Source organism: Lonchura striata, chromosome 19 (assembly GCF_050655825.1).
Source record: "Lonchura striata isolate lonStrDom1 chromosome 19, ASM5065582v1, whole genome shotgun sequence".
In the NCBI taxonomy this organism is placed as follows: Eukaryota; Metazoa; Chordata; class Aves; order Passeriformes; family Estrildidae; genus Lonchura; species Lonchura striata.
In genome coordinates this window covers 6333588-6353933 of record NC_140721.1, presented here as the reverse complement: position 1 = coordinate 6353933, position 20346 = coordinate 6333588, and the positions used below count along the sequence as shown (strand labels likewise).

Here is a 20346-nt window from a genome sequence, read left to right as displayed (position 1 = left end):
GCCCTGCTCTGATGTGTGGCTTTTGCCAGAGCCCCGAAGAGGGGCTGCCCTGCCGGCCCAGCCTGCGCTGCTGAGCTCACGGCAAGTGCTGGCCCCAGCCTCCAAACCCTGCAGCCGAGCGGGTGAACACGCGGCTCAGAAAAGCTGCAATTGCCTTCACCTCTTCTGCACAGCTTCAAACCGGGCAGAGCCGCTGTCCCACCTGGCACCGGCAGCGGGATGCTCCCGGGGCATGCACGGGGTCATTCCCTGCTGGCAGCTCCGGGCTGGGTGACACGGCTGGGGGATGGCCCCGAGCAGGGACAGCAGGGACAGCAGGGACAGCAGGGACAGCAGGGACAGCAGGGACAGCCCCTCCGCTCGGTGCTGCTGGCGGAGCCCGGCCCTCGGCCGGAGCCGGGGCTGGGGCCGCCCCCGGGGCCGGGGCCGGGGCGGGGAGAGGCGGCGGCGCCCGGCGCCGAGCGGAGCGGCGGAGCGGAGCGGGATGGCAGCGCCGCTGCGAGCCGCCCTGGCGCTGGGGCTGCTGGCGGCCGCCCGGCCCGCCCCGGCCGCGGGGCAGCGGCGGCAGGCGGAGGTAGGAGCGGCACCGGCACCGGCAGCGGCGGGGAGGGCTGGGAGCGTGTCCTGGGTGTGCGCGCCCCGCGTGTGCGCGTTCCCCGTGCGGCCGTGGGAGGGCTGTGCGCGTCCCCGGTGTGCGCGTCCCCGGTGTGCGTGTCCCCGCTGTGCGCGTCCCCGCTGTGCGCGTCCCCGCTGTGCCCACATCCCCGTGCCCCGGCTGTTTGTGTCCCCACTGAGTCCATGCCCTGGCTGTGCCCATGCTGGTGCCACAGGTGTGCCCACGATCCAGATGTGACAGTCCCCGGTGTGCCCATCCATGGGTGTGCCCGTGTCCCGCCAGCTGTGTGCGTATCCCTGTGTGCCCATGCCGTGGGTGTGTCTTTGCCCTGGGTGTGCATGTCTGTGCCATGGGTGTGTCCATGCCCCAGGTGTCACTGTGTCCCTGGTGTGTCCATGCCCCAGGTGTCACTGTGTCCCTGCTGTGTCTGTGCCATGGGTGTGCCCATGCCCCAGGTGTCACTGTGTCCCTGCTGTGCCCATGCCATAGGTGTGCCCATGCCCCAGGTGTCACTATGTCCCTGCTGTGTCTGTGTCATGGATGTGCCCATGCCCCAGGTGTCACTGTGTCCCTGGTGTGTCTGTGCATTGGGTGTGTCCATGCCCCAGGTGTTACTGTGTCCCTACTGTGTCTGTGCCATGGGTGTGTCCATGCCCCAGGTGTCACTGTGTCCCTGGTGTGCCCATGTCCCTGCTGTGCCCATGCCCCAGGTGTCAATGTGTCCCTGGTGTGTCTGTGCCATGGGTGTGTCCATGCCCCAGGTGTCACTGTGTCCCTGCTGTGTCTGTGCCATGGGTGTGTCCATGCCCCAGGTGTCAATGTGTCCCTGGTGTGTCTGTGCCATGGGTGTGTCCATGCCCCAGGTGTCACTGTGTCCCTGCTGTGTCTGTGCCATGGGTGTGTCCATGCCCCAGGTGTCACTGTGTCCCTGCTGTGTCTGTGCCATGGGTGTGTCCATGCCCCAGGTGTCAATGTGTCCCTGGTGTGTCTGTGCCATGGGTGTGTCCATGCCCCAGGTGTCACTGTGTCCCTGCTGTGCCCATGCCATAGGTGTGTCCATGCCATAGGTGTCACTGTGTCCCTGCTGTGCCCATGCCATGGGTGTGCCCATGCCCCAGGTGTCACTGTGTCCCTGGTGTGTCTGTGCATTGGGTGTGCCCATGCCCCAGGTGTCACTGTGTCCCTGGTGTGCCCATGTCCCTGGTGTGCCCATGCCCCAGGTGTCACTGTGTCCCTGGCATGCCCATGTCCCTGGTGTGCCCATGCCATAGGTTTGAGTGTGTTCCCTACGTACATGCCCACCCCAGGTGAGTGCCCCTGAGCCCCTGGCAGCTGTGCATGCACGGGTGCCCTGGGCACACGCCGTGTGTGTGGCTGTGCCAGCTTGGAGATGGGGCTGTGCCACAGGGTTGTGTTGGAATGCCAGGGAGTGTGGCTGCGTGGAGCTGTGGCAGAGAATTACAGACTGGTTTGGGTTAGAATGACCTAAAACTCATCCCATTTCACTCCCTGCCATGGGCAGGGATGCTTCCACCACCCCAGGGTGCTCCACGCCCTGTCCAACCCCTGGCATTGGACATTTCCAGGGATGGGGCAGCCACAGCTGCTCTGGGCACCCTGTGCCAGGGCCTGCCCACCATCACAGGGAAGAATTCCTTCTCAAGATCTAATTTAAGTCTGCCCTAGTCCAGCTTAAAGCCATTCTCCCTTGTGCTATCTCTCCTTGCCCTTGTCCAAAGTCCCTCTCGAGCTCCCTGGGAGCCCCTTTAGGCACTGGATGGGGCTCTGTGTGTCCCTGGAGCCTTCTCTTGCCCAGGATGAGCTCCTCAGCTCTCTCAGCCCGTGGCAGGTGTCCCCACAGGTGACCTGCAAACCTTCCCATCTCCCAGCATTTTGTCCCCAGAAGGGGACAAAAGCCAGTCCTTCCCCTGCCTGCCTCTCTCCAGGGCTGTCCCCATCACCTCTGGATTTCTTCTGTTTGTCCTGCTGTCATTGTCACCCCGTGCCACCATCCATTCCTGTTTGTTTTGGGAGGACAGGGTGTGAGATTTGGCTGGTGAACAAAGGTTCATATTGGGGACTTTTTTTTTTTTTGTTTAGGCCTTGATCCCGTGTACGTTTGCACAAATGCTTAATTTTCAACCCCAGCCAGCTAGTCCTGGTGAATTAATTGGGATTTTTGAACACATGCTTTGAGAGGAAAAGGGCACAGGAGCGCTCAGAGGCTTGTTTTGATGTTCAGGCTCTTTCTGCTGAGAGATACTGCTTCAGGGAGGTCATTCATAGTTGTGCTTTTCCCACTGTACACAAAACCTCAGCCCAGCCCCTCATGCCACCTGGAGAAAATAAATCTGCAAAGATTTTAATGCTGAGAAAACCAGTAATTTAAAATTGACTTTAAAAGAAAACCAACTGATTGGGAAGAACTGGTTTAACAACCCAAACTGCCTTTCCACCCCTCTTTGGTGACTTCTGAGTTCTTTTTCCTTGAAGCTTCAGAACAGATCCCAGGATTGTGGCAGATCCCTTATGAGGGGGTGCTGGGCAAGTGACTTTCCTGTCTCCCTGCCTCAGTTTCCCCAAAGGGATCTGCTCTGCTGACCAGGGACTTTGGGACAGCACACACAATGGAAATGCAGAGACTGGCATGTGGAACTTGTCTAAATAAACTGAGCAGTTAAGTTTCTTTTAGGAGGAAGCTGAAATTCTCACATAACATCAAATAGTTCTGGTGATTTGTGGCTTTCAGAGCACTTCCAGGCTTTGCTTCTAAAGATTTTTTTTTTTAATTCTTTTTAAAAAGCCACAGTTAGCAACAATATGTTGTGTAAACTTAGATGCATAAGACTGTCAAATGTCCAGTTATGTGCTTTTCCTGGCTGGTGTCCATGTTTTCACTGCATCTGTATCAACTGCAGTTAAAAAAAACCCCAAAACCACGTTAAAAAAAAAAAAAGGAAAATTCAAAAATTTAATTTGAAACATTTGTCTGTGAAATCATCTTATCATCTACAGGTAGGAGAGGGTCCAATGTAAGAGAGCACATTGTTTGGCAGAGCTGGTGTCTGGCTGGGCTGTGCTCAGACAGCAGCTGGGGGGTGGTAATGCCCAAAATTCCCTGATCCCGGGGGAGTTGTGTAAAATGCCCGGGGCATGTGAGATCTCAGCCGTGGTGGGGGTGAGGAGCACGCTGAGGTGCTGGTGGAGCCAAGGACAAAGGACAATGAAGTCCCTGCAGAGATTTGTGTGAGAAGCTCCAGGTCTGTTTTGGTGGAAATAAAAGCTGAGGAGAAATTTGAGATAAACGGAATGGGAACAGAGAACTGGACTAACAGACCGGATAGTTCTCATTTTGGATTTTTTTCCCCACTTTTCCCCCCTGTCCTGCCTTTCTCTCTCCCATCTTGCAGTATCTGGTGCACGCTGACTTCTCCCCCTTATCAAACCACAATTTGGGCTCTGGGCTGCTTATGCTGGGAAATGCTCCAGCATTTCTGAGCTGCTTTAGGAGCGGGATGCTGTTGGGATGCGGGATGCTGAGCACAGCTGCATCAGGGAGGCGCACACGGTGGGGCTGGGGGCTCAGCCGGGGCACAGAGCATCCCACATTTTCCTTCTGAAACCAAGCGGAGAAATCACCTTTCCTGTAAAAAAACACCCGTTCGGCCTCAGCACGATGGATGGAGAGGTGGAGAGGAGGGGGAATTAAATTAACCCTTTGAGGCATCGCTGGGCTCTGCAGCACCCCCGAGCCGCGTCTGGGATGTGGCGGGCGGCTCGGAGCGCCCCGGCGATGCCCCGGCGATGCCCCGGCGATGCCCCGGTGTCATTTCCAGCCCTGAATCACCGCAGCACCGACAGCCCAGCCCGCCTTTCTTCCCGCTGCTCCCCAAAAACAATCCCCGCTTGTCAGGGCACATCTCGCCCGCCGGGGACGGCGCCTTCCCCCGCCTCCCACCCCGCTGGAGAGCGAGACTCGTTTCCTTTCTCTCCTTAGCCACGAAAACACAACCAGGCTGCGTGACCCAACTGGTTTGTCAGCCGCTCTGGTATTCGCAGGGGATGGTTTGGCCAAGCCCGGTGTTCTTCCCTGTTTTCCAGTTTTGGTGCTGCAGCCCGTCGGGGTTTGGGGTGCTGGGGGTGCCGGGGTAAAGTTGCTGGCTGCTCCCCAACGAGTTAGAACGGATTCATGGATTGGTTTGGGTTGGAAGGACCTTAAAGCTCATCTCATTCCACCCCTTGCCATAGGCAGGGACACCTTCCACTAGACCAAGCTGCTCCAAGCCATATCCAAACCATTAGCGAAACCAGGAGGGGTTTTAGTTAGACCAGGCTTACTGCTTCGCAGCTTTGGAAGGTCCAGTGTGAAAATAAAAGGAGTTTAGAAGACCCCAACTCCACATCTTTAGTAGCAAGTAGATTATTTGCTGCCAAAGTTGATTTTAGGAGCGGTAGGCTGACGTTCCCCCCCTTGCACATCGTCCTAAATATCAGGCTAGCTCAGAGGTCTGAGGCTGTGAGGGGAGGAATATCAGGAGATGGCAAAGATTCCCAAAAGAGACTCTTACCCCAGATATGTTGGTTCAGCTCTCTTTATTCTGTGGTGTTTAAGGGGAGAGTGGGGCACAAGAGAACGAACAGGAAATGTCAGGGGTCTGTACAGACTTTGGACAGGGTGGGCTTCCCTGGCTCTCCAGCAGCCCCATCGGGGCAGGAAGGAGGGTCCAGGGTTCTCTGATCAGAGTCACAGGGAATGGGGAAGGGGAAATAGAGCGCCCATGAGCTCACTGTGACAGTAGGTGGGACAGGAGGTTCCTCCAGGAGGGTGCAGGAGGGGAACATCCCAGCAGCCAGGCGTTCCTGGGGCTTTAACCACGCTCCATCCCCAGAGCAGAATCAGCTGAGCTTTCCCTGCCTTCCCAGCGGGAGCACAGCCAGGCTCTGAGCTCGCTAATGCCCCTTCTCGTGTGTCTCCCTGCGTGCACAGATATAATATTTATAGATATTATATTATACACACACTTAAACCAAAGCGGAGCGGGGGCTCTGCCTGCGGCTCTGCAGGGATGAGCGGAAGCAAATGAGCGTTTTTAATTGCTGTGACACCTCCTGGGGGCAGCTCGCAGGCAGCAGGGACCCGATGGGCAGGAGGAGCTGCTGCTCCTGCTGTGAGCACGCCAAAAGGAGCCCCGGGCCAGCGCTCCTGGTGTGTGTGCTGGGGGAAAGCGGGGCTGGAAAGCAGGAGCCACTCCATGTCCATGTTGGTGGGGAGATGATGTGGGATGAGCCTGGGGATGCTGGAACCAGGGTTTAGGATCCACCTGGGCTGTCTCATGGTTTCAAACAAAAGACTTGAAAGGCTGCAGCTTGTGGTGGCACCACCTGTAAACGTGACACGAAACACCTGGGTCGGATTAAGCCCTTTTCAACTGAGAGGTGTTTTAAAAGCTTTTATTCTGTTTTTGGTCTCGTGTGAAGGGTGAGACAGTACAGATGTTATAACCCACAGCATCACAATCAGAAGCCAGCTATTTCTTCATTACGACACATTATCAGCATTTTTTGGCCTGGCCTTTGGCAGGATGGGATCCCTTCCCTGCGCTGCCGGGGGATGGAGGGCAGGGATGGGGTTTGTACCACGGGCAGCAGTGTGAGGCTTCTCCGCTACTCGGCTGGTGGGAAGGAGCCAGAATGGGCGTGTCTGGAGGGGAGAGCAGGCAGGAGCCGAGCCTGCAGTCTCGGCACTCTCGTTTTAACAGGCAGGGAGGGCTAATTGTCTTTGCCGCTGGCTGTCTTCCACCCGGGATGCCTGTGGTGGAGGGCAAGGTGTTTCCTTGGCTTTAGTCAAGGCAAGGATGATTTCCAGGGTTGTAACAGGCTGCACATCAGAGCCCTGAGATGGGAAGGGCCCCTCTGTCTCCCCACACTCCTCCTGCTGTCCCTGCTGCAGCCCCGGAGGTTCTCTGCCCCCCAGATCCATCCTCCTCTCCCTCCCTCATGCAGAGGGGGAGCTGGGCATATTTCATATTAATGTTTCTCTTGGTTTCCTGCTGTTTTTCTTTTCCCATTGTGTGGAAAAGAGCATTTCCCCGTCTGGGGCAGGAGGGAGGGGGTTTTCCCAGCACGGCCAGACTTTGCACTGCAGCCTCTGGAGAGGTTTCGTGGGCTGGTGCCAGATTCCAGGCAGCCCTGTCACAGCCTGGCTGGGCTCTGGGGGGTTGTGCAGTGCTGGGGGAGCCTTGAGCACTGGTTTAGGCCCAGGACATTGTAGCATGGGGTTCTCGGGTTCCCCTGGACCCCAAAAACTCCCTGGATTTGTATGCTCTGTGCTCAGAGAAATTCCTGACAGAGATCAGCACACCCCTCTCCTGCAGCTCTGTGTTTCCAGGACCACCATCACCCTTAGCTGACAGTAGAAGTGTCTAGAAAATGTAATAAAATTTCTCCTGATGGTTTTGCAGCTGGAGGGTTGGTGGCTGTGTGTGAAAACCTCAATGTGGCACAGGGCAGAAACCACGGAGAAAATGCTGCTTTGCTTGGACTTGCAAAGCTCAAGGAGCTGTGGGCAGGAATGATAAAGCCAGTGGCCTCTGTGCCTGCTGGTGCTGCTCAAGAGCAGCTGCTGGGACAGGAGCTGCTTTTTCCCTGTGCACTCTGATGTGTCCAGATGGAGTTTCAAGCCTTCATGAGATCATGGTGAGGAAAAACCATTTTCACGCTTTAAGGATGGGATTGTGTTGGGTTCCAGGCGAGGAAAGAGCTTCAGGTTGTGCTGAGTGGATGCAAAACCGTGTTAGAAAAGGTTCAGACCATGATGTGAGAGCCAGGATTTTCCATCCAGGTGTTCTCAGCTCCCATTTATCTGCAGTGATGTCACCACTGGCATCTTCACCCTGCACCCTCACATGTAACTGGGGATTGTGTGCTTCTGGAGGAGAACTTCATAAAAATACAAGCACAGGGGGAAACATTCCTTCTCCAGATACTCTCAGAGGGCTCCAAGGCTCCCCATGCCCGGGATGCTCCTCCATCCCTGCTCATCCTGAGCTGCTGCTGGATTTTTCTTTCTGGTACCCGTGTAAAGGTGGGGTTATCCTGGTGTGGCTGGGGAAGGGCAAGCCCAGGCTGGATGGTGAACCCTGGGCAGAGGTGTTGTGGCTTCTCCTGACAAACAAACCAATGCTCTCCCTGCCAGTGTGGCACTTACCTGATGTCTCCTGACTCGCTGACCACTCTGGGGTGTCTGGGAGATTCTGGCCATGCTCAGGCTCTGCTGCTGCAGCCTGGCACTGCCAGGATGAGCTGCTGGTGCCTCCAGCTGAGGCAGGCAGCTTTGGTGGGAAAACCAGCCAAATTCTTTTGGGTGGGGCTGGGCAAAGAGCGTGTCCAGGCAGGAATCTGCGCTGGTCCTCTGCCAGAGGGGGATGCTCCAGGTAGAGGGGGTGTAAAGGAGGAGATGAAACTGGAGGAGATGAAACTGGAGGAGGTGAGGTCTGCAGAGCACACGTGGATGTGCCTGCCCACACGTGGGGTGAGGTGTTTGGGGATGACATGAGGATGACTGTTCATGGCAAGCAGAAGGTTTGGGCAGGAGGAGGAGAGGGAGAGGCCCTGGCACACCTCCGGACTGCCACACCCACACACCATTCCTGCTCCTTGCCGGGTGACAAGGCCCAGGAGGTGCTGCTGCCTCCTCTGAAGGGACATACAGGAGAACTGGGTCACCTACAGTCAGGAGCAGTGCTGAGAGGAGGTCACCCCTCCAACCCCCTCCCTTTCCCGGTCAGAGATGAGCCGGGAGGGAACCAGCTTTCAAAACACCAGCCGTGCCATCTGGGCCAGCCCGTGGCATCCCTGGAGCTCAGCACACCTCTCCTTGGGGATGCGGGGAAGGGAAGCCGCCACTTTCACTTTTTATTCTGATTCTTCATTGCTGTAACCGCGGCTCTGCTGCACTAACAGGATGCTGGGCAGCTTGTTTGTCTCCCGCAGACATCCCTGGCGGCGGGGCAGGCGGGCGTGGAGCATTCCTGTGACCCCGGCTATTAACTCCTCCAAGGGCCGGGGAGCAGCCCGAGCCGTTTATTTTCTTTAACATAACCATTTAATGCTGGAGCGAGTTCAGAGAGGCAATCTCCGTCCGTGTCAGCGGCCGATAAGAAGAAGAATGGTTTGGCAAAGCAAATTGCACCCGCAGCGTCCCCACTTTGCAGCAGCACATCCTGCGTGGGAACGGGGGGAGGCTGAGCCTGAGCCCAGCTCCCCCCGCCCCGCTGGCACCTGGGCTTGGTCTGAACCCCTGCCTTGAGCCGGGGCCATCAGAGCTGAGCAGGAGATGGCAGTAGAGGTTTTTCATCTCTCTCTTTTTCATTTCTCTCTTTCCATCGTGTCGTGACCAAAAACCCCAAAAGCCATCCAAAAATGATGGGGAGGAGACACCCAGGAACCTGTACGGGCACAGGAGGCGCTGAGAGCTCTCAGGGGCAAAACAAGCAGGCATTTTTGGGTTTGCAGCACTGTTTGCCACCTCCTTTCTCTCCCCTACCCCTTCCCAAGCCAACACGTGCTCTGAGCTGCACCTTTCCTATTTTTTCTTGCAGCTCTTCCTGGAGAAATACGGCTACTTCAGCGAGCTGGGGGCCGGCACACACAGCCCCGCTGAGTTCTCCGAGGCACTGAGGTGGGAGCCTGTTGTAAATGAAAATTTGTCCAGCCAAATTAATATGAAAAAATAAAATGTTTATTTTGCAATCAAATTTTATCTAGCCAGCCACAAGGAAAGAACAGAGCCGAGCCCAGGGATCAACCCTGGGTGTGCTACAAGGAGTCAGCCTCAGCAGAGGTTTCCCCATGCCCATCCCTCCATCCCGGCACAAGTGGTTTTTATAGGGAAAATTCCACATGAGGCCAAGATTTCAACAGTTAGTCTTTTCTTCTATTCAGAGTCTATAGGTTAATAAGATTTTCTTTTTTTGGTGATGAGGAGGAATAATTCAGTGTCCGGAGTAGGTGAATCCCTGATGAGATTTATGGGAAGGCTGCATTCACATGGATCTGTCTGAGGATTTCCATGAGATCCATCTTGGGTGATGATCAGCACCGATGATCAACACCTGGAGTCCCGGTGTCAGCACCTGGAGTCCAGCCATGGCCCAGCTCCTGCCGAGCCACATCCTGTTACTTGTAAATCAGTTCCCAATATACACCCAGTCTCACCTGCAAAGGGGGGGAACTAATACAACGGGCATAATCTAACAAGTATCCAATATTCCATATTTCATACAAGTAATGGTGCGAATTATATTTACTACACATAACAGAGCCTTTTCTTCAGTGCTGCGCTCCAAACTGCAGCTCCAGCTGCAGGGATGCTGCCAGTGCTCCGAGGGGCCTTTTTGTTGTTGTTTTTGCAGCCAGAGGGGTCTTTTTGCAGCTGGAGGCTCTCTGTCTCACGGTCTGATGCTAAAGCACAGCCAGTCCTTTTTGGAAAGGCGGGCCCGTGCCCGGCTCCCCCAGCTGGGTGCCGGCTGCTGGCACCCGGCTCTCGCTGCTTTATTTGCCTTTTATGGCCCGGTGCTTGCCTCGCAATAAAATCTGGGGGGAGGCCGAGCTTGGGGACGGCTGGGAGATGTCATGGGGGAGAGCTGCCAAATCCTGCCTGGGCTTCTCCTAAGGACATCACCTCGGCTCTGGGAGCATCCCGGGCTTGACCTTGTGCAAAGCCAGATACCAAATTAAATGAGACGTCAAATAACTGGGGTTAAAAACTGGAAAAGGCACTTTTGGGCTCTATTTTTAAGCTCCTTTACCCTGCTAAGAGGTGACTAGCAGGTCAGCTGTGGTTGCAGAGCCAAATCCTTGTTTTACCACCGGGATGAAGTTCTGGGTTGCTTACGGGGTGAAAATCCCGGCTCAATCGGGTCAAAGATTCCCAAACCCCTCCGGCGGGGGGGGGTCTGGATGTGGCTACTGATAAATCCCTTCTTTTCGCAGGCATTTCCAGCGGGTGAGCCAGCTGCCGCCGAGCGGGGTGCTGGATGCCCCCACGCTCCGTCAGATGGCTCTGCCGAGGTGCGGCACGGATGACGGGCACGGCCGCGCTGCCGGGGCGCCGCCCGCCCGGCGCCGCCGCACGCCGCAGCACGGTGAGCACCGCGGCTCCCGGCGCGCTCCGGGGTGCTCGGCTCTGCCCTCCCGGGCTCGTGGGGAAGATGCTGCGGGTGGGAGGCGCAGCCCGGGATACGCCTGGAGGTTATTTTTAAAGCTTTTTGTTTTCAGTTGGTCTCTCTGTGGCTTGGTTAGAGATTGGATTCCCAATTTTTGGGGTGGTTTTGCTGCTGCTGTGGGAGCCAGGACATCTCCCAGGGAGCACTCGGCTCCACACACAGCTGTGCTGGCGTGATCTGGTGGGCAGAGGCCGGCACACAGTGAAGTTATCTCCAGGTTTTTCTGATCTTTGGGACTTCTAATGCATATTAAGGACACAGCAGTAACCAAAAACCTGCCAGCACTTGGCAGCCTGACCTGAGAGTCATTTCATCCATGTTAAGGGGTTTAAGTCTTCTCCAAGCATCCTTCTGTGCTCCTGTGTGCCCAAGACTGGGCCTCTCATCCCTTGTGAGCTCTCTTTGGGCTTGCAGATGAGTAACTGGATTCCTAGAGAGCGAGAGGGCCAGGGCCAGCTGTGCTTAGGACATGGGAAAAACGAAGGGGAGATTAAGGGGAGGCTCTGTGCCGTGTCAGGCTGCCTGTGCATCTGGCAGGGCTGGCCATGGACAGCCCCAGGAGAGCCCTGTCATCCTCCTCCAGCCTCTGGATTTCCTTCCAAAGCCCCGGCATGTCTCCCTTGAAGGAGCCATCCTGTGCCCAGGACACGTTGGCAGTGAGCAGAGGAGGAAGGGCATGCAGCAGGAGGTGGGCAAACAGAAGCAGCCAGTGCCCTGTGGCTCATGAGGCTCCTTTTTGGGGATCATAAAAATGGGTGGGTGGCAAGAGATGCCCCAATGGCTCAAGGAAAGGGCTCAGTGTGGCACTGGTTATTGCTCTGGTGCTCTGATGCCACAAGCAGCGGGGATGGGACAGCAGCACATCTGTACCCACGGGCTGGATGGGAGACAGGGAGTGCCTGCAGGGCTGGTGGCACTGGGCAGGAAGGCTGGGGGAGGCTTTGTGCTGTTTATCCTGCTCAAAGCAGGAAACCCTGGCAGCTGAGCCAGCAAAGTGCTTTGTTATCCACCCCTTTCCCAGCAGGACCTTCCCTGGGCAGCCCCTGTGTCCCTCATGCCGCTGCCTTGGGGCACACTCAGAGCCCAGCATGGGGACAAAGCCAAGCCCTGCTCTTCCCAAGAGCCAGCCTTGCTGAGCCAGCCTTGCCCATCCTCCTCTGGCGGTGGATGCTCTGCTCCTGTGGAGGGAAGGATGGGGTGCCAGGCTTAGTTTTAGGGATGCTTTTTGCTTTTTTGCTTTTAGCTTTTGCTGTGCAGAGTGGGAGCTCATCTGTGTCCCTTTGGAGCTGGAGGCCATCACTGCACTGAGGAGCAGTGGGAACTGATTCTGTCCCCAGGAGTGTGACCAGCTGGCCCAGAGTGTCCCCAGCCATGGGGAGAAGGAGGCAGAGCTGGGGTGGGATGTGTGCCAGCTGTGTGTGCCAGCTGTGTGTGCCAGCTGTGTGTGCCAGGCTTGCTGGGAGGCTCAACCCAGAGCCAGAGCACGGAGCCCCGGCGTGCTGCCGGCTCTGTTCCCCCTGTTTTCCTGCACATCTGGAGCAGAGGCAGATGCTGGAGTTCTGTCCCCACTCCCACGCCTCAGCACCAGCTCCGGCACCCACATCCCCACAGGGCCCCATGGCTTTTTTCCTGCTCCCAGATGCCTCCAGATAAATGTAATCCCAGGGCTCTGGGGTCCCACAGCTGCTGAGGGGTGCTGGAGGAGGAGGAGGAGGAGGAGGAGGAGGAGGAGGAGGAGGAGGAGGAGGAGGAGGAGGAGGAGGAGGGGGCTGTAATGCTGCTCAGCAACTATGTGAACTCTCATCTTCGCCCTCCTGTGTGGTAGGGGGGCTGGGGAGCTTAGGGGAAGTCACAACGCTTGTCCCCTTCATTGTCCTAGTTGTCCCCAATTGTCCTGGTAGCATCAGGGCTCTGTCTCCCCTGACAGCTTTTAAGGAGGCCTTGGCACTAAGCTGTGCCCCCAAGGTGCTGCTGAGAGCGCTTCCCACTCCTTTACCTTTCTCCCACCTTTTCAGAGGTGGCTTTGGTTGCTCTCCCTGAAATCCAGCCCTTGGGCTGCACCTTCTGGACTTGAAGCTGCCATCAGGCAGCACCTCCTGACAGGGACCCATGCTGGATTTGGCTCTGTGAACCAAAGTTCAAAGTTGGTGCCACAGCTTCTCATCTCCTCAGAGAGGTTTCAGGGTGTCTTGGTTTGAAAAGACAGGAGTTTGAAGGAAGGCAAAAGCCTCCTGTGAAATGGAAAAGGTAAACCTCCTCCCTCCAAATTACCACAATTTTAAAAAAGGTTCTCAGGCAGATATGGGAATGGGAATAGCAGTTCTTTACTAGGAGAAAAACTAAATGAAAATAATAATAATTTTTAAAATGTAATGAGTACAAACGAAACTAGTGATGGAGTCAGAAACCTGACACCCTGAGGAGTCAGGGTATTGGGAATAGTCCAGTTAAATGGTGGCTGCTCCTCCTGGAGTGGCAGATGAAATGCTGCTGAAGTGGTGATCTCTGGAAGGGTGGAGTTTTCTCTGAAGGTCTGGGAGTAGTTGGGCCTGGTCTTCCTCTGGGAATTCAGCAGAGAAGAAGTTGCTTCTCTTCTCCAGAGAAGTGGCTGCCAGTGTCTCAAAAATGCTGATTTTATGCAGGTAGGAATGCTTGGCTCCTCCCTCTGGGTGGAGCATCTCACCATGGGATGATGGAACTTCACCAGTCATGCAGGGAGTCATTAATGGCCATTAACAGAAGATATCTCCCCGGAGGGAGACATTGCTCTTGGGAGAGATAAGAAAACTGCCCCACCTCCAACAGATGGCAATAGAATCCATGCTGATCTTACAAGCCAGGACACAGGGTTTGGTTACAACTCCAGCCTTGGGTGAGCTCTAGTGGCGGCACCTTCGGAAAGATTTAATCGCGGTGCTGCCGCTGCCTCAATTCTCTGTTTGCCTTGGGAAAACCACAACATTTCCATGGAGTTTTCTCCCACTCAGGCGGCCCCTGTGTGCCAGGAGAAGGCCAAGGGGGCACGCTGAGCCCGTCCCGTTGCAGGTGGGCGCTGGTACAAGCGGCACCTGACGTACCGGGTGGTGAACTGGCCGTCCTACCTGCCGCAGCACGAGGTGCGCCTGGCCGTGCGAGCCGCCTTCCAGCTCTGGAGCAACGTGTCCTCGCTGCGCTTCGGGGAGACGCGGGGCGGCCCCGCGGACATCCGCCTCACCTTCTTCCACGGGGACCACAACGACGGGCTCAGCAACGCCTTCGATGGGCCAGGTGCTGGTCGCTTCCCCCTCGTAAGCTTCTCTTTATAACGTGGGCTCTTCCCCGGTAGGGAGGAGGGCTGGGTCTTCTGGTGAGACCCCAACAGTGGGGAAGTCTTTGTTCGCCTAGCCCGGCAGCCAAAGAGGTCTGGGATACGTGAAGTCGAGTTTTCAAAGTTGTTTATTTCTCCTCATCTATGGTATTTTCTCTCCGACCTGTTGAGGTCTGCCTAGTACAGAAGCCATGGCAGTCTGGCGTGCCCTCTGAGTGGTGTTTACCTTTTATATCAAAAGTTACGTATCATCTGTTTATAACAATGCACTAATATCTAACATCTATGTTGGACAGTGTGTCCCTATCCTAACCAATAGAAAAGTGTCACCATCACACCAAGACATGGAGGACAAGAAGAAGGAGAAAAAGGCTAGGACACACCAAAATTCCTCCATCTTGTACTCCTGAATTACATTCTAAAAACCCCAAAATTCTACTTTTCCACCCTGTGTCAATTCCCCTATTACACTATTCAAACCCTTTTGATTTGTAATTCCTCATCTAGAATTGGCAGCCTCTTCCAGGGGCTAAAATCGAAGCCACAGATGTTTTTGACTTCTTGCCAAGGTCTCTGAGCCCCCTGCCAGGGTCTTGAGGCATCCGGGGAGCCAGAAAGATGTGCTCTGACAGGAGGAAGGCTGGGCTTGTGGTGGGCTGGGGGTGATGGAGGCTCCGCAGTCTCTCTAGTCCAGTTTGCACCAGTTTGCTGCCTGATTTGGGGGTCCCTCCTCCCAACTTTGCCACTGAGGTCTGCCAGCAAGGTGGCCGAGACGTTCCCTGCAGGCCCTCGAGGAGCCCTCCGAACACGGGCTCCTCCAGAAACACCTAACCCTGACCCACACCCAAGCCAGAGCTGCGTGTGCCGTGGTCCCTGATGGCTCTGGTGTCCCCAGGAGGTGCCCTGGCCCACGCCTTCTTCCCCCGGCGAGGAGAAGCCCACTTCGACAGCGCCGAGCGCTGGTCCCTGCACAGCGGCAAGGGGCGCAACCTCTTCATCGTGGTGGCCCACGAGGTCGGGCACACGCTGGGGCTGCAGCACTCGCCCGTCAAGAGCGCCCTGATGTCTCCCTACTACAAGAAGCTCAGCAAGGATTTCGTCCTCAGCTGGGATGACATCTTGGCCATCCAGAACTTGTACGGTGAGCCTGGCTTCCCTGAGCATCCCTTGGGTCCTCCAGGGTTGTTCTCTGAGATGGAGAATGAGCAGGAGGGATGGCAGCAGGTCCCTGAAAGGGGAGAGGGCTACAGCCACATGGATCACATCCCTGTGTGTGGCTGGGGAGGAAAATGCAGCCCTGGTACCTGTCCCAGGGCCTCCAGGGCAGGGAAGGTTGGATTTGCTGCCCGCCTGTCTGCTGGTGCATGTTTTTTGGGGTACCAAGGGATTTTTGCCACCATCATGTTGAGTGGGATAGGAACCACACAATGGGACAAGGAGTCTTTGGAGTCTTGGGAGTCCCAGCCTCATGCTTTGGGAAAAGTTGTTTCTCTGTCCCTTCTCCGGGCTCACCACCCCTTGTTCCATCCCAGGAAAGCCCTCCAAGGGCTCGGCTATCCAGCTCCCAGGAAAGGTCTTCACTCACTTCCAGGACTGGAACATGGACCTTCACGACAGGGACCACCAGCAGAGGAGCCTCAGCACCTACTACTGCCACTCCTTCTTCGATGCCATAACCGCCGGTGGGTGTTGGCCACTGTGACCCCCTCCCAAAATGTGCACCCCTACCCCTTGTCCCAGTGCTGCTGCAGCTCCCAGTGCTGGGAAGGGTGGGTTTGGCTGGTGCACAGCTCCTGGCACTGGTGGCATCACTGATGGACAGTGAAGCAGTGCCCTTTGAGGGCACAGTGATGTGTCAGGAGCAGGGAAAACACCCTAAAACTTGGGCCGTGGTAAGGATTAATCACTGCAGGAGCTCAGCTGAGCAAGATAAGCCTTGAACTGCGGCCAGCATTTCTCTTCTCATGCCTGGAGGGGAGGCAATGAATTCCGGATGCCGAGGGGGTGGCTGGAAAGGCAGGAGGAAGCATCCAAACCCTGAGGATCCCCAAAGCACCACGGGGCTGCACGGGGAGGACAGGGGATCTGGGTAGCAGTGGAGGGTGCTTCAATAACATTTCTCACCTGGGGTATCCTCCCTCTGCCTCACAGATGGAGATCACAACCTCTACATCTTCAAGGGCAGCCACTACTGGGTGGTGTCAGCCAGTGGCAACGCCAGTGACCCGCGGCCACTGCAGCCACGCTGGCCCGGCCTCCCCGCCGGCATCGACGCCTGCGCCTGGTCCCAGCTCACTGGGAAGTTCTACTTCTTCAAAGGTGGGTGAGGCCCGGGCAGGAGACTCCCCTTGGGGCTGCCACTGCTCCTGCCTGCCTCCTGTGTGGCTCTCTGGGTCTGGCTGGAGCCACACAGTTCTCGTTGTGTCCCCTCCCAGTGCAGAGCTGGGGCATTGCTGCGTCCTGGGTGTGCGAAACCCTGGGCTCGGTGCCCTCTCACGGGTGAAGCACATGGCCCTGGCAGCCACATCACCTCCTGGTGCCTCAGTTTCCCCATCAGGAGAGCAGCACTCACTGGTGTGTCAAAGCAAATCCAGGTGCAGCTGTGGGTCTTGGGGAGAAATTGCCCCCCAAAACATGAGGTGCAGGGGAGTGCGTGGGGGTTTCATGGTGCACATGGATCCCTGGGCTGTGCCTGGAGCTGCCCCAGGAGCTGGGATACCATCCATGAGCTGCTCTGGGAGCTGGGATACCATCCCTAAACTGCCCCAGGAGCTGGGATATCATCCATGAGCTGCTCTGGGAGCTGGGATACCATCCCTAAACTGCCCCAGGAGCTGGGATACCATCCATGAGCTGCTCTGGGAGCTGGGATACCATCCCTAAACTGCCCCAGGAGCTGGGATACCATCCCTAAACTGCCCCAGGAGCTGGGATATCATCCCCAAACTGCCCCAGGAGCTGGGATACCATCCCTAAACTGCCCCAGGAGCTGGGATACCATCCCTAAACTGCCCCAGGAGCTGGGATACCATCCCTAAACTGCCCCAGGAGCTGGGATACCATCCCTAAACTGCCCCAGGAGCTGGGATACCATCCATGAGCTGCCCCAGGAGCTGGGATACCATCCCTAAACTGCCCCAGCAGCTGGAATACCATCTATGATCGGCCTGGCAGCCAGATGGGGAGAGGAAGGTCAAACCAGGCAGCCTGGCTGCCAGGGTCAGCCCCAGCTTTTCATGGAAATCAGTCACTGGTTGTTCAGAAAAGGGGCTTTGTGCTGCAGCTGGGTGAGAGCCAAAGCCCCTCTGCCTCCCCAGCCCTCGCTGCTCCCTCTGTCCTCCCCAGGGCTGCGTCAGGCTGTGCCTTGGGAGCAGAAAGGGGCTTTTGTCTGCCCTGCTGTGGGGACAGGGCGCTGTGGGGACAGCCAAGCCACGGGTCCCCATCGCAATTCCTGCTGCAGTGCTGGTTTTGGATGTCCCAGCCTCGTCTGGATCTGTTTCTGTCTGTCCCGTTCGCTGCGCAGGGTCAGGGGGGAGGTTTGCCAGAAGCAGCGTGGTGGTGGCCTTGGTGGTCCCTTCCCATGCCTTCAAGCCCCTGAGCTGCCGTGCCTCAGTTTCCCCCCAGCCTGGTCCTTGGGGCAGCCCCGCAGCGGTTCCAGCTGGGTCAGCAGTGGGCTGGGTGTCAGTGAGCAGCACCGGGCTGGTCCCGCGGCCGAGCCTGTCCACCCCTGGAGCCGGTCCTGCCACAGGCCACGCTGGGCTGCGCTCTGACCCTGCGCGCTCCCCGCAGGCGGCCGATGCTGGCGCTACGCGGGCTCCGAGCTGGAGGCAGGATTTCCCCGAAAATGCAGCGCCCTGGGGCTGCCCCGGCACCCGGACACCGCTCTCTACTTCCAGCAGCTCCGGCGCCTCGTCCTCTTCAAAGGCCCCAAGTACTTCGTGGTGGGCGAGGAGCCGCTGGGCATGGAGCCCTACTACCCGCGCAGCCTGCGGGACTGGGCAGGGCTGCCCGTGGGCACGGCCGGGGCTGTGCCCCACCGCCACGGCTCCGTCTACTTCTTTCGGGATGACCAGTACTGGCAATTTGACCAGGCCAAGCTGAGAGTGGTGGCCAGCGGCAAATGGGCCACGCAGCTGGCCTGGATGGGCTGCTGGGATGCCACCAGCGAGCAGGAGACGGTGTGAGCACGGCGCGATGGGTGAAACGGGGATGGACCTCGCCTGGCTCGCTGCTGGATCCCTCTTGGTGTGACTCTGGGGTCCTGTCTGAGGTGGGTGGGCAGGGGCTGGCTGGAGCTGTGAGATGGAGGAGCAGTGACCAGCAGAGCTCGGGTGCAGCCGGGACAGGCGTGCCACAGCCAGGTGGCCCGCAGGTTTTGGGACAGGATTTTTTATACAGACCACACAAAAAAATGTATCAGCCATGGAGACTGCAAACGCACCAATTTCTGTTAACTTTCAGGATATTGTTACACGTGTGTTTCCAAACCAGGACTGGTGATAATTTTTGATATCTTTGTTGATACTTGTTGATATCTGTCATTTCCCACAATCAGGTGGAGAAGCGTCTTGCTGCTGCTTGCTTTGGGGTTTGGATGGTTTTCAAGAGCAGACTGACAACATCTCCTGCTTAAAACTAAAAGAAAGGAGACATTTGGACAAAAATTTGGGTCCATGTGGAGCTTTGCCCCTGCTGTTTGTTCAGCACTCCCAGCACTCTGCTGAGGCACCACCACGGTGGATTTTGGGGCTGAAAGCAGCGGGGTTTGGGGTGGAGAGAAAAGAGTGGCTCAGCTGAGCTCTGGCCATGGCACTGTGCAGCTCCCAGGCAGCAGGAACATTTCCTTTCAGATGGGTTTGGGGTGCCTGGGAGGGTCCCCCCGTGTCTGACAAGGGCTGTGCTCACCTGGCACAGAAAGCGCCTGTGCTCCGCTGTCTGCCAGGGACACAGGATCAGCGAATTTCTGAGTCCCTGGGCCCCACCCGGATGAACGGGGTGACAGATCACTGGGGGAGGAGGGGAAGAGGAGAGGGTGAGCAGGACACGGGACATGCCTGTGCATGCAGGCCCATGGGGACAGTGTGGCTGCATACTCCTCATTCCTTTCCCAAGGCAGACTCCCCACCTGGAAACGCTGCAGGCTCCTGGGCAGGGTCACCAGCGGTGTCCCAGGGCTGGGGATGCACCTCAGCTTCCCAGGGCTGGAGTTCTGAGGGGTTGGTGCTGAGCAAGACAGGGCTCAGATTTACTAAATGATTTATTGAACCATTTAAGTTCTGCCAGGACTCGGAGCCCAGCATTGCTCTGCTCCTGCTGTGCCATGTCAGGGTGCTGTGCTGGGGTGCCACATCAGGGTGCCCTCCTCATGCCAGCAGCTTCAAGGATTCCTCTTTCCCTCATCTTTGCCCTTTCTAGACCTTCCCTGCAGGGCAGGGTTTGCCCTAAGCAGGATGCCAGGGCTGGTACTTCCCGAGGCTTTTGAGGCTTTTGGTGCTGCCAGATGCCAGCTGAGCTGTGGGTTTGGCAGGATGGGGAGCCAGCACTCTTCCCATTCTCCAAAACACTTGTGAGTGAGCCCTTCATGTGCAGACACAGACACAGGGTCTTCACCTGCCCAAAACCTCAGGGGATTTTCCACATTGCCAAAGAAGCACACATTTTCATAGGAATTGAATGATAATAGGGCGAGGCGGCCTGCAGGGAGTCCCAAGGGCTTGGAGACTTGACAGCAAATAAAACCAACCTCTGGATCTGTGGCATTGGGATTTGTGCTTGTTTTCATGTCACACTTTGGGTTTGGGTTGTTTTTTTCAAAGCAAATCTCTGGTTTTCTGACAGGGCTGTGTTTAAGATGACTGTGGGTGTTTGGGGTTGGAGAGGGGATTGCTGAATTTGGCCTCAGCTTGCATGTTGGCAGGATCAAAGAGGGGAGATAGATCCCACTGAAAACTCACTGACGGCAATGAAAACATGGAAATTCTCTTTCTTACTTCATCCCCAAATTACTGAGGATTTTTCCATGCTTTGGGATATATTAATAGTTTTTTTTTTTTTTCCCCAGGCTGAATTAATTCATTATCCCTTTTTTGTCCCATTAAGAGAAAGCCAGGCATCCCATCTGCTGTGTGACCGGAGGCTGATGATGGAACTACCTCAAATCCTCTCCCCTTTTTGGGTTTTCCATCTCTTCCCTGGCT

At 56.5% G+C, this 20346-nt stretch overlaps 1 protein-coding gene across 2 annotated transcripts; it reads left to right on the top strand.

Moving 5' to 3' along the window:
- The first annotated feature begins 434 nt into the window (after positions 1-434).
- On the top strand, positions 435-19908 carry MMP28 (matrix metallopeptidase 28). Of its 2 annotated transcripts, none has more exons than XM_085557502.1 (8): positions 435-574; positions 9217-9296; positions 10610-10761; positions 13888-14109; positions 15045-15290; positions 15682-15831; positions 16301-16468; positions 17939-19908. In XM_085557502.1, the coding sequence occupies exons 1-8, from the start codon at positions 485-487 to the stop codon at positions 18331-18333; spliced, it is 1503 nt and encodes a 500-aa protein (XP_085413628.1). In that variant the 5' UTR covers positions 435-484; the 3' UTR covers positions 18334-19908. The 2 variants fall into 2 exon arrangements, with proteins under 2 accessions (XP_085413628.1, XP_085413629.1); XM_085557503.1 differs by having other exon boundaries at positions 445-574; positions 13830-14129; positions 17939-19896.
- Positions 19909-20346: the final 438 nt, after the last annotated feature.

Bases quoted from the DNA above. Each gene is read 5' to 3' on its own strand.
- MMP28 (XM_085557503.1), top strand. From the start codon at position 485: ATGGCAGCGCCGCTGCGAGCCGCCCTGGCGCTGGGGCTGCTGGCGGCC. The intron at 14,130-15,044 runs GTAAGCTTCTCT...TGGTGTCCCCAG, and splicing joins GTGCTGGTCGCTTCCCCCTC to GAGGTGCCCTGGCCCACGCC. The intron at 15,832-16,300 runs GTGGGTGTTGGC...TCTGCCTCACAG, and splicing joins CTTCGATGCCATAACCGCCG to ATGGAGATCACAACCTCTAC.